Source organism: Boleophthalmus pectinirostris, unplaced genomic scaffold, assembly GCF_026225935.1.
Source record: "Boleophthalmus pectinirostris isolate CB_2022bp ecotype Guang Dong unplaced genomic scaffold, ASM2622593v1 HiC_scaffold_8, whole genome shotgun sequence".
NCBI classification, from domain to species: Eukaryota; Metazoa; Chordata; class Actinopteri; order Gobiiformes; family Gobiidae; genus Boleophthalmus; species Boleophthalmus pectinirostris.
Window position 1 is genome coordinate 12,048,575 of NW_026571515.1, and position 17,924 is coordinate 12,066,498.

A 17,924-nucleotide genomic window follows, 5' to 3' on the forward strand; every position below is an offset into this window, starting at 1 on the left:
CGACCGACGCATCAGTTTTTAGACCCTTCGTCTGCTTCGGTCGCGCCATCGCTGGACGAGATCTCCAAGAATCACCTCAGTTTGGCTTTGCTCCTTTTCTCCTTCTCTTCTTCTTTCACCGACCTCAAAAATGGACTTTCTTTTGCGGCGAACCGGTCGAGGATTCTCGTCCGCCGTCACGACAAACTTTGTGCGAAATGCGAGGAAGCGACAGTTCGAAAAAGCCTCTAAGAACCGCTGCGTAAACCACGTAATCCCCGCGCTCCGACGAGTCAGTTATACTAGGGAGTTTGATTGACAACCTAACAGCCAATAGAAAATGAGGGAGCCTAGTTTTCTATTGGCTGATGTTTATCTGGCCTCACTATGTCCACAGTTGATAGATTTTCATTCTTTTTTTTTTTGGTCATCATAATTACAAAGCTGCTGCGTCTCTGTAATGGTATTTTAATCTTTCACTGACAGTTTGAAACAAAAAAAAAATCCTCCATACAACCTTTAAGTTGTAGGTGCCCTGTCAAACGAACATAAGCAGTTTGTGATTACATTGCCTCTATGAGAAAAATCTTGTCTCAGCCCATAGGATTTTTTCCGCTGTAGTTCCAGTGAATGACCACTACGTCAACTGGAAGCAGCTACAAGCAGCAACGCCTTATCCAGTTATTTTTAATAGATCCATGATTAATACTTACAACTGAAATGAAATAAATGCTACAGTTTTGAATCTAATCCAGGTGCCGCCCAGAGGCTTGGGGTAGTCATGACGGCGCTCGATGGAGTATTTATGCGGGTTGATGTAAACTAAAACTTTTTTGAAAACGATGCTGTGTGCACGATGCTATTTTGGAAAACGGAGGGAGGGAATTATCCGTTTCTCAATGTATGTGTAAACGTAGCCTTCATCTCTCTTTGTTGTGATGATGTTTACGGTGACGTCAGCTCCCGTTGGACACTTCAGTTTTCTAACGCGGATGACAGAAGACTCGTTTCTTTTATGAAGTCGTTTTTAGATAAACATTGCTCTTTAAAATGTGCAAATTAAAACATAAAAATCAACGGGTGTCATAAATTATAACTGTACAGCCGGCACAAGCACAATATGTCTTCTTGTGTAGAGTTTAACATTATACTTAGTTGTTAACTTTGAACAGAATCCTATTATCAAAACGAAAACTAAACGCAAAGGCAAAGATAGAACTTGTCAGAAAAAAATTATGACGGCCCACTCGGATTAGGTTTAGGAAAACAAGCTTTAGCCTTTAGCTTTAGCCCTTGTGTTGCTGTTTGTATGTTTGGTGCTTCCTTATAAGGACAGGAGAAAGGATGGATTTGCTCGCCGGTGTCACCGTTTGGCTCTCCGGTTTGGATTTATGGACATTTGGGACGTGCTTTCTCCTCACGCTTTGGCCTGTGGATCTGTGAAAGTGAAGTGTGCTACTTTTCTTGAGCAGTGTTGAACAAGTCCAGACAGGAGCCAAGGAAAGAGCCTGGTGTTTGTTGAACCGTAAAACATCTTTCCTTGCTCCCAGCGATGGATGAGACCTGAGGATAGACAAATTTAGATTACACAGTACAGTTATGTGTGTTTTGGAGTTACGACACATGTACTTAAAGGTGCACTATTAGGGTGACCGGATTTTCAAAATAAAAAAAAAACTAGGACATCCCTGGGTTTGGGTGGTGATAATAAAAACTGTGAAATGAGTGCGTAATTAAAGAAAACTGTTCTGCACTCGGCACTAATGTGAGTCAGTATAGTCATGTTTTCTTTGTGTTTTGGTCAATTTTAAGCAGCTTTTCTGTATTTTACCTAAACAACTGACAGTTTAGGCCTCTCTTTACTGTTGGTAGGGATCAGGTTGTTTAAAAATAGCGACGCATGGGACTTTTTTTTGTATAAAACTGGGACAAATCCATAGTTTTGGCTAAATCTGCTGGGACAGGGGACACAGGGCTCAAAACTGGGACTGTCCCTGTACGACTTTCAGCAGCTTTATCTTGCATTTATTCAGTTACATGTGGTTTTATAGCTCAAAAATACCTAGAAAAACATGCCTTCTATCTGTGAGCGGGGTCGCTTCTCCACAGATCTGTCCGTGTTTTCCATGGAAACAGAAAGGTTTAATCTCATACCGTGAAACATTCCAGACAAAGCAATAACATCTCCATGGTGAAAAGAGTTTGACGGGTTACGCAATGCACCTTTATCGCTTTGCCTCGGAGGTTTTACTAAGAAATTTGTTTCCGGAAAGGAATGTTAAACGTATATGGCTCATTGCAGTTGAGTGAACGTGATAACATGGGTGACACAGGTTTGTGGGCGGAGCATTGCACAAAATCTTACTGCTAACCGTAAGGAGGGTTTGAATAGTGCTTGGGAGAGATCGCTAAATGACTCAGACATGCGTGGATGGCATCTAAAACCTCTTGAGGCATGTTTCTATAAGGGAACAAACAAACATGGTTGGTAGTTAAAACATGGTAGTAAGCAAAAAAATGTGCTTTCTAAAAATTTTGCATAATATCCCCTCTTTAAAGACTTGTAAGTGGCCGTGCTTTTCCCTGATTGGCTAGTTTTCCCGTAAATCACACCCATATGAACTGGGGGAGATCAGACCATCACGGTGGGGGTGTTAGTTACCATGGTGACACAATGCACACATTTGCAAACACAGGCAAAACAAGAAAAAAGACTACCATATTTTTTGGACTATAAGGCGCACTTAAAATCCTTTAATTTTCTCAATAATCGACTGTGCACCTTATAATCCAGTGCATCTTAAGTATTAATTCTGGTTGTACTTACTGACCTCGAACTGTAAGTAAGTAAGTCCGGCTGACCACATCAGCCACAAGGAGCGAGCTGTTTTCTCTGCACTTATAGTTTATGCAAATGTGCCATGTGGCTTTAAGTTTTGCTTCTGTAAAACGTAAACAAATGTGCGCAAAGCTGCATTAAACACATTATTACTCAATGTATATTTGAGTCTTCCTTAAAAAAAAAACAACAACTAACTGATCCACCCACATTCACATTCATAATACACATTCACCAAGACAGAGGCAACGCTGGGCGAATTACACCACGATCTGCCAATGGATCGTGGATGCCTGGGCTAAAGGACCAGTCTCAAGTAGGGGTGGCAAAAATATCAATATATTGTATCGTTTAATGTGATGATACAGTATCGATCTCGTGACCTGCTGTATCGATATACCGCCAAGAGTATTTTTGGGTGTATTTTACTAAACTATTCAGTTACAGCGCTACAATTTTGTTTCTTGTTTAGTTGAAGGAAACTCGACACATTTCACATTTTCACTGTATTGATGATTAAAATGTTTGTGTTTCATATGAACTTTACAAAAGAAGTGGTTCAACAAAGACTTTTGGTATCACAGTCACGATTTAGCCTTAATTTTATATTGAACCGTATCAAATCGATTTGAAAGCGCATTGTATTGAGATATGTATCGTATCGTGCCCTATATATCAAGGTATGTATCGTATCGGCAACTTCTTAATGATACCCAGCCCTAGTCTTAAGTGTCGTTTTTTTTTTTTTGCTTAATGTGCCTTATAATTCGGTGCGCCTTATAGTCTGAAAAATACGGTAAATGTATTTAAACAACACATTTTCAGGAGCCTGGGATCAATAGCGTTCATGGTCTTGTTTTAGGTGTTTGATTTTCATCTAACTGAAAATCTGTTGGCTAATACTAACTAGATTATGACTGTAATTTTCTGTGCGAATGACTTGTTTAAGCGCACAAATCAGCTCAAGTTTAGCTCCAACCAGGTCAGCTCTTTCTGATTCAACTCAGATTAAACTCTAATTTGGGTAACAGTGCTTCAGACAGAACAGTGTCTACAGTTTGCGTCACTCCCCGAGCCCGTGTTGATTTATTTAGCTGCAGAGTATCAATACATCCTTGTAAAGTTAATGGAAAGTGTGTACTCTTTTAGGCCAACAGCGTAATTACATGGTTAAAAGCTCCGCCGTGACACATTATCTGCTGTTTAATCCCCTCCTCCTTCCATGAGTCCAGCTTCAGTCCGACTGCACACACTGGTGATCTGGTGCAGAGATTATAACATCATAATCTCTCCCATTAATTCGCCAAATGAGCTGGTAATGACTGGAACCCTGCTGGCGCCGCAGCTGTGAGCGTGGCCTTCCTCTGTCAGATCATGACTTGGTTAAAGGAACTGTCTGTAAGATTTTTATTTAAAATTTCATAAACTTGATTCATCTTGTCTCCACATACGAACGCGCAAATCAAATGTAGCTTTTACTGATAACTCAAAAGCGTGTGTTGTCAGGTGTGGAGTGGACTTATGGAATAGTTTAGATGAACATATCAAAGCTTGGACTAATTTGGTGCACTTCAAAAAACGATATAAAAATCAAATCTTACAAGACGATGAGATCCATTGTCTTCACTAGTTAAACCACGACTATAAACTAAACACATGCTTTTCTTTAATATTACTTTTTATTTTGATACATACATGAACATTATTATTAGTTTGTACGACCATAAACGAAAAAAAAAAAGCCATCTTAAAAAAAATGAAGATAAGAACTAAGAAAAAAAAGTTATTGTGTTTCTGTTAGAGGGGTTAGTTTATGGAACAGTCTGACTGATGATAAAAAAAAAAAAAAAAAAGTCTTAACACTGTAAAAGCCTTTAAAAAAAGAGTATAAAGTGTTATGTTTTGAAAGATATATAGCTCTGGAATCAATGAATTATGCATAAAATTTTGTTTGTTTTAATTTATATTTTGTCTCATATATACAGTAAGTCGTAAGTGAAATTGTAAATCTGTCATGATCTATGGGGTTGTTTTGTTTTGTTTTGTCTTGTAGCGCTGCAAAATGATGGAATAAACTACTACTACTACTACTACTACTACTACTACTACTATTCTAGCAATTATAATGCAGATGCAGATACAATTACAATACAAACAAAAAACAAAAAAACATCATAATCATTACTATCTAAACCCCAGTACCTGCAGCCAATCATGAGTCGGTGCTAGTGCAGCCTCTACAGCTCAGGGAGTGAACGCTGGAGGTTCTGAGCTTTCACATGAGACGTGGTCTGTCCGTGTACTGAGAGTGAGAAAAACTTGTGTGTGTTCTATCTGCAGGTTAGGGCTCTGGAAACACAGGTTCAGTAGCAAGGCAAAATTCAACCCTGGCATTTTTCCAAATTTAAGACCAGGGGGCACCGCTCCAGCCCAAATGTGGTCTGAGGTGGACCGACCCACCCGACATTTGACCGGTAGTCCAGATTATGAGTCCGAGCCTGTTTAGTAGTAGTACTTTTTTTAAACAGTAAAAGCACAGTTAACATATTGTACCTTTAATATCTGTTTGCATTATAATAGTGATGTAACAATTCAAATACAAATGTCATTGTGTTGGGATTTTGAGTGAAAATATGTGAATATATTGTGACACATCCTCGGGGACTATGTAGATTTTGACTGCTTAGTATCAAAATTAAAACCACGCCGTGTAACATTTCAGCTGAGTTAAAACCATCTCCATGGAGACCTGCAGCAGTGAGTCAGGTTTGTGTAAAGGCTTAGATGGAACAATGAGGAATACATCAAGTTACAGACTTACTGTGAACTGGGTTGCCTCTTTACAGATCTGGCCTGTAATTTGGCCTGGCTGTGCCACCTGCTTGCCTCCGTCAGAAATATTAGGGCCTATATTATACTATTTTCTGATTTATGCAGGGTTCCCATGGTCATGGAAATCCTGGAAAAGTCATGGAAATTGAAAATGTTATTTTTCAGCCCTAGAAAAATCATGGAATTTTGTAAATTCAATGAAAGTTCTGGAAAAGTCATGGAATTTTAGTATCTCTTTCATGCAACTACAGCGTTCTGTTAAGTTATCATTAGGCTATTATGATTATTTCTGAACATCTGCACCTTTTGTTTAAAAGAGACGACAATAAATGCACTGGCAGTATTTTGAATGTTAAAAAACTATAATCCCAAACCATAAGGTGAGTGGAAAGAGTTAACATTTCATATTTAGCCCTAACAGCCTGATCAATTCTACACATGTAGGTGCCGTAAAGTCATGGAAAAGTCACTTTAGGTCATGAAAAAGTCATGGAAAAGTTTAAAAATTTTGTGAGTGAAAAAGAGTGGGAACTCTGTTCATGTTATGATGTTGTTTCCTCATCACAAACATACCTGGAGTTGTGTTTTCTTTCGTTCACACATTTTTAATACACAAACCAAACCATGTTCTTCTTTCAAACAGAAAACACTCTGTTCCACCTTGTGATGTCATGTGGTAATACAGGAAGTGCGCCACTGTGTTTTTAAACTCCATACACCATCATTAGAGTCATTTGGATAATTTCATCTCTTGATTTGCCAAACGCTGAACAAAAGGCAAAAGGAGCTGTTAACTTGAAAACTACAGCTTTATGACATCTTGACTTTTTTTTTTTTTTTTGGATAAAAATATTGGTGTCCTTTTGGCTGCTGTGTGTCTTGCGTTTATAGGGTCAGGCCATGCTCCTCTGAGCTGAAGCCACGCCCCCTTGCTTGCGTTTGCCAGCGCTTGTAACTTGAGTGTATTTACTGTAGTGTGTAAACAGAGAACTCAACTGAACTTTGAGGTTTGTCGTTTTAGCCAAAGCCATTGTGCTTACTGTACTTGCATTGTGTTTTGAGTGTGGCGCTTCTGTTGTTGGAGAGTAAGATTTATTAGCAGGGATGATCCGATATTGATTTTTAGAGCCGATACCGATACCCAATATTTGCTTTATTTGTCGATACTGATATTTAGCTTTAAAATCTACACCAAGGACCACAAATTTACTTTAAAGTGCACTGTGAAACTTCTTGGTTGGGGGTCTGTCACCCTCTTGTTGCTATGGATATGTCATTGCTAAGCCTGAAATGTTCCACAGTATGACTTTAAACATCTGTACCTTACATTTATTCAGTTGCAGGTGGTTTTATAGCCCAAAAATACCCTAAAAAAGAAGTTGTTTATCTCTGATGGCGTCGCTTCTCCACAGATCTGACCTGCAACTTGGTCTGGTTTGGTCTCCATAGACAGGTTTAATGCCATATTGTGAAACATTCAAGACAAAGCAATAACATCTCTATAGAGAAAAGCATTTGATGGACCCTCCACCAAAGAAAAGTTAGACAATGCACCTTTAAATAAATTAACATCTGCAATCTTGGTTTGCTTTTATTGTTACTATAACGTTGTGTCTGCATATTATTTCTGTACATATATTTCTATCCCTCCCTCTTTGGATGTTGTCGCAAAACATGCAGTAACACATGACCTCAGAATCTCCCACCGAAGCTAATCTGTTTGGTTTGTATGCTTCAAGGAAAAATGGTAAATGCTGTTACTAGTTTAACACCCAGTTGTGAGCAAATGTTTGTGCTGCATCATCTGTTTACCTTACCTAAAAAGTGCACGTGCCACAACTGTTTGTTTTGTTTTTTTCTCAGAATACATTAAAACCTCTATTTAAAACTCAAAGAAGACAATCATGTGTCCAATTTAAAGGTCCTATATTGCACAAAATGGCTACTTGTGAGCTTTAAGTCATGTTATAATTTTGTTACCTCATCAAAAACAAACCTGGAGTTGTGTTTTGTTTCTTTCACACATGTTTGGGTAACCATTTATTATTGGTCTGTCTACATTTCCAAAGCCAAAAATGCTCTGTTTTGCTTTGTGATGTCAGGAAGTGGGAGTTTTACAGCTAGTTTGTACTTTTAGTTCAGTAGAGATTGGAAATTTCAAGGCTGAAATTATCCAAATGATTCTATAGTTTTATACTGCTGTAAGGAGTTTAAAAACACAGTGGAGCACTTCCTGTATTACCACATGATGATGTTAGATGAGTCTTGGGACTATTATTACAAACATACATACAGCTATACATTTATAACCAGGCTGGTGCCACCTAGAGCCTCCACTCAATTTCATTTCTCTCCAGCTAGGTCAGGAATCGGAATACACTAGACGGTTTGCAAGAACCCCAGACATTGTAGAGTGCACCGGCCAATCAGTGAAGAGCTCTGAAGCCATGATGCCAAACTCAAGCGCCTGTCTGGGTCCCTTTTGTGGAACAGCGCAACAATAAACAAAGCGGTTGAGATGGATGTAGACGAAGACAGACATTCTGTGTTGGCAACGATTCCCGAGATTGAGGATTTAAAGCCGGAACAAAGAGAATGTTTGATGAATTTTAGACATTATTGTCCTTCTTCTTACGGGATTTGGCGCATTACATATGTCACGACCAAACACCAGCGATTGGTTAAATAAAAAAGTACCCCGCCTACCATCGAGCGAACGAATCCTAATGCTGCCGAGGTCAGAAGGTTTCCATAAAGTGAAACCGGCTGATTAACCTTAATTTAAAAAAAAAATATTTAGCATATTTAAGTAACTTTTCTCGTGGAGGGTCTGCCACCTTTGTCTCCATTGAGATGCTGTTGCTTTACCTTGAATGTTTCACAGAATGGCATTAAACTTATCTATCCCCATTGGACCAGGTTACAGAAAACATCTGCTGAGAGGTGAGCCCCCTTCACAGAAAGAACATATGATTTGTTTTATTTGCACTTTGAGGTTAAATTTAGTAAATAAAAGCTAGATAAGTTCAGTGCTATTCTGCGGAACAGTCAAGGCACAACAACAACATCTAAATGGAGTTAAAATATGGTTCAGTTCATTTAAAGCTACACTACGTAACTTCTAAGTTGGAGGGTCCGCTACTTGCTTGTCTCCATGGAGATGTTTTTTCCTTGCCTGGAATGTTCCCCAGTAGGACATTAAACATATCTCCCTTGCATTTGTTCAGTTACGGGGGTTTTATTGCTCAAAAATACGTTAAAAAACACACATTCTTTCCATTGCTTTTCCACAGATCTGACCATTAACATGTCTCTATTGCAATTACAAAGTTTATCTCGATACTGTGGAATAATCAAGGCAAAGCAGAAATATCTCCACCAGAAAAGTTACACAGTGCACCTTTAAATGTGTATCTGCATATTGATCATTATTCTTTTGGGCTTAGTGGTAATAATTCACGTTGAAATGCGTTACCACGACAGGTCTGTATGCAAACGCTCTTCTGTGAACTTGAGCCCAGTTGCGTGTGTGATTGAGTTGTGTGTGATCACAACTGCATCACATGACCCCCACATTACTGGCCCGGCTCCTCTCTCACTTCCTCTTTTACACCGGCTACTTCCTCATGGCCCTCCGCCCTCCCCGCTCCCTGGAGCTGATATGGGTCTGAAGCTGTTTCTGCTCATAAGGACACATGTTATGGATCGTCTGTGGTGTTATTGGCCTTTAAACGGCTCCCGGGTGCCTTTGCTTTGGCATTTCATATTTTTTGAATTTCAGATAATGCTTATGGGTTGAAAAGGGAGTGAACAAAAGCAGAAAAAAAGCAATACGAAAGTAACAATAACCGAAATATTGTGATATCGTATCGTCAAAGTTCTCACAATAATATCGTGGACCATCACAATATATCGAATTACAAGTCTCTTTGCTTAAATTAAGTGTTATAATGCAGCAACTACATAAGGAACTACATAGACCAAGATCCTTTGCTCTATTTCAGTGCAGACTACAAAAAGAAATAACAGGTCTAACCACTTTTAAGTCTTAGTTCTTTGGATTTAGTCTTGTCAAGGCATTTTAAGAGGAAAAAAAGTAGCATATATTAACAGTTTTGTTTGTAAGCCTCCACAAAATATTGCATTAAAGTATTGTACCGTGAGACAGAGGTGGGACCAAGTTGTTGTTTTGCAGTCTCAATTCTTTGATCTCAAGTCCGAGTTAAGGCCCAAGTCAAATACAGGCAAGTCCAAGTCAAAGTCTCGAGTCACTGGCCCATAAGTCCAAGTCAAGTCCAAGTCGTCTGTTTTGAGCTTCAAGTTATTCCAAGTCTTTAAACCAAAGTACCAAATATTGCTTAGATTTCTGCAATATATGTGACTTTAAAGATAAATTGTACATCAAAAAATCATAGTATATTTATTTATGAGTATTAATAGAGTATATAAGTTGTTGGAATGTTATTTTTTCCTTTTTAAATGTCTTGACAAGAGTTAAAGTTAAAGTTAGAGTCAATCATTACGGTCAGAACAGAAATAATTCAGATTTAAAAGTGCTTCTCAAGTCAGGCCGCAAGTCCAAGTCAAGTCCCGAGTCATTGACTTTCAAGTCCAAGTCGAGTCCCAAGCCTTAGTCCATTTTATCAAGTCAAGTCTCAAGTCCTAAAAATAGTGACTCAAGTCTGATTCGAGTCCAAGTCACGACTTGCAAGTCCCCACCTCTGCCGTGAGATGTATATTGTGAAAATATCGTACCGAGAGATTTGGATATTGTTACATCCTTCATGAGCTTTCCCACGATATCGCAATAAATATCGTACCGTGAAGTTCATACCGTGATGATGATGTACACCCCAAGTCCTTTTGTTGCTTACTCGATCAATCGGTTGCGTTAATCAACTTATCATTATGTTTATGTGCAATAGCTGAAGGAGAAGTTGATGTGTGAGTGAGTTACCTGAAGGATTTTGTACTTTTGGTATTTACAGTGTATGTAAAAAGGACAGCAACAACTTTTTCTTCATAAATACTGTAGTATTTTTTTGCATGAACTCCTGTGCAGGTTTAGTCTTGTGAGTCCAGTTTGGGTCAGATACACAGAGATATGTCATTTCTTGAGATCTTTTGCCACGCCCCCTTTTTAGTCGACTCATCAGTTCAGTCTTAATGTCAGTTTAACAGTTTAACACAAATAAAACCGCATCACCAGAGACATCATGACAACAAAGAGTCAGCAACTCCGATGGATAGCTGCAGATCAGGGTTTTCTTTGTACAAAAATGATCACGCAATTCTGCCAAATCCTACGTGTTTGTTGGTGGCGGTGAAAATGGGGGTTGATCGGCAGTATAGCATTTTGAAAATAAAAATAAGATTGCTTAAAGAGACAGTCTGGAATTTTGGACATAGGACCTCATTTCCTAGAGTGTTGGAGATGTGTGGAGACGCTTTTTTAAAATATTCCATCCAGTCCTTGCATTTGCAGAGGTCGCTGGTGTTAGACTAGTGCATGTCAATGGCCATAGTTATCCTGCCGCTAAAAACAATCTTACCCACTCCACGAAACACCCAAAACAAATCTATTATTACACCAGACTGTCCATGTAAATGTCCGTGTTGATAGAATAATGCTTAAAATAAAACTAACCTTGCATCGCAATCGTCGCATGTTGAGGAACTATTTTCTCAGCAGCAGCAGGATTTACTTTGCCGGTAAGATAGGTGCTAGGTAAGTAAGTAAGTCTGTCTTTTATATATAGCACTTTCACAGACATTTTCTGTCCCCAAAGACACTTTATAGAGCATCATTCAGCATTATTCATTCAGCATTATTCATTCACTCTATACCCTGGTGATGGTAAGCTACTATTGTAGCCACAGCTGCCACACTGACAGAAGAGCGGCTGCCATGCCACTCTGCCTCCAACCACCACCATCACTCACACACACCACTTTCATTCTAGGCAATGTGGGTGAAGTGTCTTGCCTAAGGACACAATGATTGAATTGATTGTATTTAACTGACCTTGACTATCAACTGTTTATGGAGAACTATGTAGCATGTTTTGGGTTGATGGGGGAAACCAGAGCACCCAGAGGAAACCCATCCAGACACGGGGGAGAAACATGCAAACTCCACACAGAAAGGCCCAGGCGACCCGAGGATCGAACCCAGAACCTTCTTGCTGTGAGGCATAAGTGCTAGCCACTCAGCCACCGTGCCGCCTAGGTGGTATTAGTCCGCCGCTGCCAAGCTTTCTATCCGGAAGTACATATCACTGCTGCTCAGACATAAATCCTTCGAGGTCAGCTGGTTTTCACTTCATAGAAACCGTCTGATCTCGCAGGATTAGAATTCGTTTGTTCGACGGTAGACGGGTACTTTTTTTGCATTGAAATAATCACTGGGGCTTACTGGTATATTAATCTTTTCTCAAATCTCGTAGGAAGAAGGGCAATAACGTCTTTACCCTTGATAAAATTCACCAAACATTCTCTTTGTTCTGGCTTTAAATCCTCGATCTCGGGAATCGTTGCCAACGCAGAATGTATGGCTCTTCACTGATTGGCTGGTGCCCAAATTCGCACTTCCGGGGTTTTTGCGAAACTGTCTAGTGTATTCCGACTCCTGACCTAGTTGCTGGAGAGAAATGAAATTGAGCGGAGGTACTAGGTGGCGCCAGCCTGGCTTATTTACATCGACAGTCTAGCGTAATAATAGATTTACTTCGGGTGTTTTGTGGAGTGATTAAGACTGTTTTTAGTGGCAGGATAACTATGGCCATTGACATGCACTAGTCTAGCACCAGTGACCTCTGCAAATACAAGGACTGGATGGAATATTTCAAAAACTGTCTCCACACATCTCCAATATTTTTAAAATGCCATATTGCCGATCAACCCCCATTTTCACAGCCACCGGCATACGGCCTATTTTTATTTTATTTTTTCTTAATAAGTGATACACGTAGGATTTGGCAGCGTTGCATAACATGCACAGATCACTCCAAATACATCTTCAAGAGGGTAAATGCAAGAGGGAAAAAATTGTAACATGGTTCAAAACTCTGAAAATGTTTGCATAATTCGTCTGCTTTAATCAGTATCACATGTCAAGCCCCCAGTTTTGGAAAAAAAAACTTGACAATTATAGTGTGTGCATACTAATTTTCTAAAACAAATGCACAAATTATTACATATCTGAATGTTAAATTGCACACAGAGATGTCATACTTGCGCGCTTCCTCTTTGTCATTACTGTCAACATCATGTGACGGCCTTTAATTACTATAAGGAATTATTGTTCAGTATTATAGATGGATCTCTCTTTTGGGTTCATTATTTATCGTTTGTACATTTTTTTTGCGCTAGTGGAGAATTTTTGGTTATTTTTTGCTTATATCATAATTTTTTGAGCTGTACAAAGTCTTAACTATGAGGCAAATTACATACAAAAGAGTTTCATTCTGCTGTTTATTTATTACAGCTCATGTTGATTTAAAGATGCATTGTGTAACTTCTCTGGTGAAGGGTTCTTCACCTGCTTGTTTCTATGGATATGTCATTTCTCTGCCTTGTAAGCAGCTCCACCTTACATTTATTCAATTATAGGTGCAGATCTGACCTGTAACTTGGTCTGATTTGGTCTCCATGTCAAGGGCGTAGGTTTGGTCTCAGCTTTGGTTTGATGCACACTGCAAAAACCAGACAGCACATGTTTATGAGAAAGGGTAAAATGGATAAGAAGTTGCGCATATGTTTTATGAATTCTTTCTAAAATCACACAGAGTCTGGGCAGGTCCAAAGTAAGTGAGAGGTGGTTTCATTTTTCATTTTGCAAAATGTACAGTTTGTGTCCATTGGCCTTCTGGCGGCACGGTGGCTGAGTGGCTAGCACTCATGCCTCACAGCAGAAGGTTCTGGGTTCGATCCCCGGGTCGCCCAGGCCTTTCTGTGTGGAGTTTGCATGTTTCTCCCCGTTCTGGATGGGTTTCTCCGGGTGCTCCGGTTTCCCCCATCAACCCAAAATGCTACATAGGTCTCCATAAACAGTTGATAGTCATGGTCAGTTAAATACAATCAATTCAATCATTGTGTCCTTAGGCAAGACACTTCACCCACATTGCCTAGTATGAAAGTGGTGTGTGTGTGAGTGCTGGTGGTGGTCGGAGGGACCGATGGCGCCGAGTGGCATGGCAGCCGCGCCTCTGTCAGTGAGCCCCAGGGCAGCTGTGGCTACAATAGTAGCTTACCATCATCAGGGTTTAGAGTGAATGAATAATGCTGTATGAATGAATGCTGTGTAAAGCGTCTTTGGGGACAGAAAATGTCTGTGAAAGCGCTATATAAATAAAGACTTTACTTACTTACTTACTACTTACTTCTAAAAGATGATTCTTAGCGGATAACAGCGGCAGTTTGTAGCAGTTTTCCCTTTGCTTGTTGTTGATGAGATATTTGTGAGGTAACGTCCAAATATTTTCCATGGAATATTGTCAGTAGAGTCCGGCTGCTCACAGTGCACGAGTTTGGCTCTGTTTGGGAGGTGCACTTGTAGTGATAGTCGCTCTTTTTCTGCGACGACTCATTATGAGGCAAGTTTAACTGAAGATGAAGCCAAGTAAGTTCCTTTTGAAAGGTTTTTCAAAGTTTGATGCAGGGTCTTCACTCACGCCTGCTCAAGACGCCATCTGCAGGTGCTGGTCCTGTCCTGCAGCTTCCACAGTTTAGGCTCCTTGCACCACTAATGACATCACTCTGTTGCAGCCAATGAAATAGCGGCATCTCAGAACATCTAATAAACAAAATGTGAACTAAAACATGTTAAATTAATACTATTGAGTTTGGAAAAATATCGGGATAATCGGGATTTATATTATTGTTTATTAAAATAAAATGGCAAATATGGGTGGGGACTATTTGTCTTCCTCAAATATTGGTTGTGACATGTCCCCATTGTCCCTATGTAAACCTACGCCCTTGCTCCATGTAGATAGAAAGGTTTAATGCCATACTGTGGAACATTCTAGACAAAGCAATAACATCTCCATGGAGAAAAATATAGACACAATGCACCTTTAACAATATTGTACATTTAGAATAGTTTTTGTGGTTTAAATCTGCTCTTCTATTATTGTGTCAGTCACATAAATTAGTTTCAATATTTTTTATCGTTTCTCCTTACTTGTTACATATCTGAATGTTAAATTGCACAGAGTTGTCATACGAGCATATGGCGCTTTCTCCATGTGATTACTGTCAACATCGTGGTCATGTGACGGCCATTTTTAGCCCGTGTGTTGTAGCAGGTCAGATTTCCGCAGACTTACACCTCGTCGTGTTGACATGCCAAAGACACATTCTACGTTGGGACTTAAACGCGTGAGAGTGTCTGTCTGTAGGGAGATTGCATGGTAAGATGGCCGCTAAAAGATTGTAGTCGCAAATGGTGTTGTCCAATTACTTGTTAATTGGTACTTGTTAATGGGTTTTGAAACCACAGTGATGATAATAAAACTTGTATTTATTGAAACAGAATGTAGTTTTCAAAGCAAAATGTGAGTAGTTTTTTTGTATTTTGATATACTTGCTGCAGTACAGAAATATTGTATTAGCAGCTCTTGAGATCAAAATAAGTCTGCTGTGTACTATCTCCATCTAATTTTGAAGTGTTTTATTTCCGGGCATCAGGAAGTGCACGTTTAGCATGCTAGCTATTGTCAGCATTACCATAGCAGTAAAGCTCAGTTCACAGTTTTGCTTCACAATTTATTTTACGCTGTATTTTGCTGTCATTTTAGAACTTTTTTGTTGTTGCTTGTATTACTGTGAACTGTCTGGATCTAATTTTAAAGCGGTTATGGTCAGAAATCAGAAACTGTGCCATTAGCATGCTAGTTGTTGTTAGCACTACCATAACAGCAAAAGTCAGTTCACAATTTTGCCTCACAATTTATTTTACGCTATATTTTGCTGTCATTTTAGAACATTGTTTTGCTTGTACTACCGTTAACTGTCTGCATCTATTGTCAGAGAATCAGAAACTGTGCCATTAGCATGCTAGTTGTTATCAGCATTATCGTGACAGCAAAACTCTGGGCTCTGAAAGTTCAATTCCCAATTTCAGCCTTACAGTCTTTTGCTTCTAAAATTCACACTATTCATTTATTTTATTTTTCTTTATTTTATTTTATTTAGTTATTATTATTATTATTATTTTTTTTTTTCCAGTTCATAATTTTGGCCTCATAATTTATTTTATGTTATTTTTATTTATTTATTTTTTGCTTGCACTGCTTTGGACTGTCTGCATCTTATCTTAAAGCGCTTATTGTGAGAGAATCAGAAACTGTGCCATTAGCATGCTAGTTGTTGTTGGCATTACCGTGACAGTAGAACTCTGGTGTCTGAAAGTTCTGTTCATAATTTTGGTCTCACAATTTCTTTTATGCTGTTTTGAGAAGATATTTTGTTTGTAAAATTTATACAGTTTCATTTTATTTATTTTTTTTGGCCACAAAATGTATTTTATATTGTTATATTTTGGTGTAATTTTAGAACATTTTTCCTTTAAAAAAAAAATCACCATTCACCATTTTTATTTTGTAGTTACTTACTGATTAACTAAATAATCTTGAAATCTCTAACTAATGAAAATGGAAATAGTTTATCTGACAATTTTTTCTCTCTTTCTTCTCTCCAGTACACAGGTCCGGTCCCGGGCGAGCGAGGGGGCGAGGCCATGGGGGGCGGGCGCACTGAGACCTCTGCTCTGAGCGGGACAGGAGGGGGGCGGGCCATCACCACTACCCATAATTCCCAGCGACCCAACGCCTGCTGCTTCTGCTGGTGCTGCTGCTGTAGCTGCTCATGGTACGACTCCCCTGTGTTTACCTGTGGGAAAGGAAATGTTCAGTTTAGTGTGACCGTTATTGTTGACTGGACACATTGGACACATAATTATTGTTTTGTATTTCACTGTCGTCGGCACAGTTCTTTCTGCAAGGCCTAATAAGCAATTTAAAATGTATTTTTTTTAGTTCATTATTAAAAGGGGCTCTATAATAAGACAAGCGCATTATTCATTCTCTCACTGCTCGGTGAGAGTAAACTTTTACTGTAAAGCAGTGGTGGAGTTAGCAATTTGGGGGCCGTAGCTGAACTTAAGTTTGGGGCCCTCACTATAATGCATTTTTGTTTTGTTTTGAGTATATTCATTTTCTGCTTTTCCCCATTGTTCTTGAGACATGCACATCTTTATTTACTTGAATTATGGTGGATTGGAAACTTAACCAGAACTGAAAGTAGTTTTATTTTTTTTCTAGTACAACTACATTTTTGTTTACATCCATTACATATGATTATTAGTATTTTTCTTATGATTATTGTTTAAAAGTAAAACTACTCCCATTTGATGACATATTGAGAGAAAATCAAATTGCTCTGAGGCTTCAGCCATTAGTGGCACTGAGGGCAAATTGGTTGGGGGCCCCTCCAGGTTTGGGGGCCCTAAGCAGCCGACTACTTTTGCCTGATGGTAGAGCCGCCTCTGCTGTAAACTCAGCTGCCCTGGGGTAGAACCAGAATCAAGGCTGCCAGTCTGCCCCATTGGTCCCTCCATCCAACACTCATACCCACACCAAAGTCATACTTGGTAATGTGGGTGAAGTGTCTTGCCTAAGAACACGGTCACACTGCTACTCCACTGTGGCACCTGATATTCCCAGTGGTCTCCCATCTAAAAATTAACCAGGTCCGGCCTTACTAAGTTTCCGAGATTATAAGGGCAAGAGGTGGCAGTAGCTCAGTTGGTGGAGTGTTTGTCCACTGATCCGAAGGTTGGTGGTTCGAATCTCGCTTTCAACATCAAACATCAGTGGTTGAGCTGTCAGATCAGGTTGACGGTGTGATTCCAGCTCCCACAGATTGTGTACTTGACCAAGACACTTAACCCACCTCGCCCCCAGTGTCTGCACACACTGGTGTATGAATGTGTGAATGTGGTTCCTTGTTGTAAAGTGCTGTGACCACCTTGAAGGTAGAAAAGCGCTGTATAAACGTGTGACCATTTACCATAATATCTCCACTGACATAGAGTTATTATGGATTCCCCCAGGAATGGATGGAAGTTCTTTTGCTTAAAGCTGTTGTCGACTAAAGACATAGTTGGTCGACTAAAAAAACTTGTCCTGTGTATCAATTTATAGACTTAAAGGAGGGGTTCCAACAATAGCTCTCAAAATGATTAAGAAACCTATATGTATATTTGGAGAAG

General features: G+C 39.4%; 1 protein-coding gene across 4 annotated transcripts in view; it reads left to right on the plus strand.

Annotated features, from left to right (window-relative positions):
- Positions 1 to 17,924, plus strand: part of rgs19 (regulator of G protein signaling 19) — an 83,624-nt gene that overhangs the window by 43,164 nt on the left and 22,536 nt on the right. For all 4 annotated transcript variants that reach the window (XM_055165622.1, XM_055165623.1, XM_055165624.1 and 1 more), the window contains exon 2: positions 16,353 to 16,522. In XM_055165622.1, coding sequence (XP_055021597.1) covers positions 16,353 to 16,522 — 170 coding nt within the window. The remainder of the gene's footprint in view (positions 1 to 16,352; positions 16,523 to 17,924) is intronic.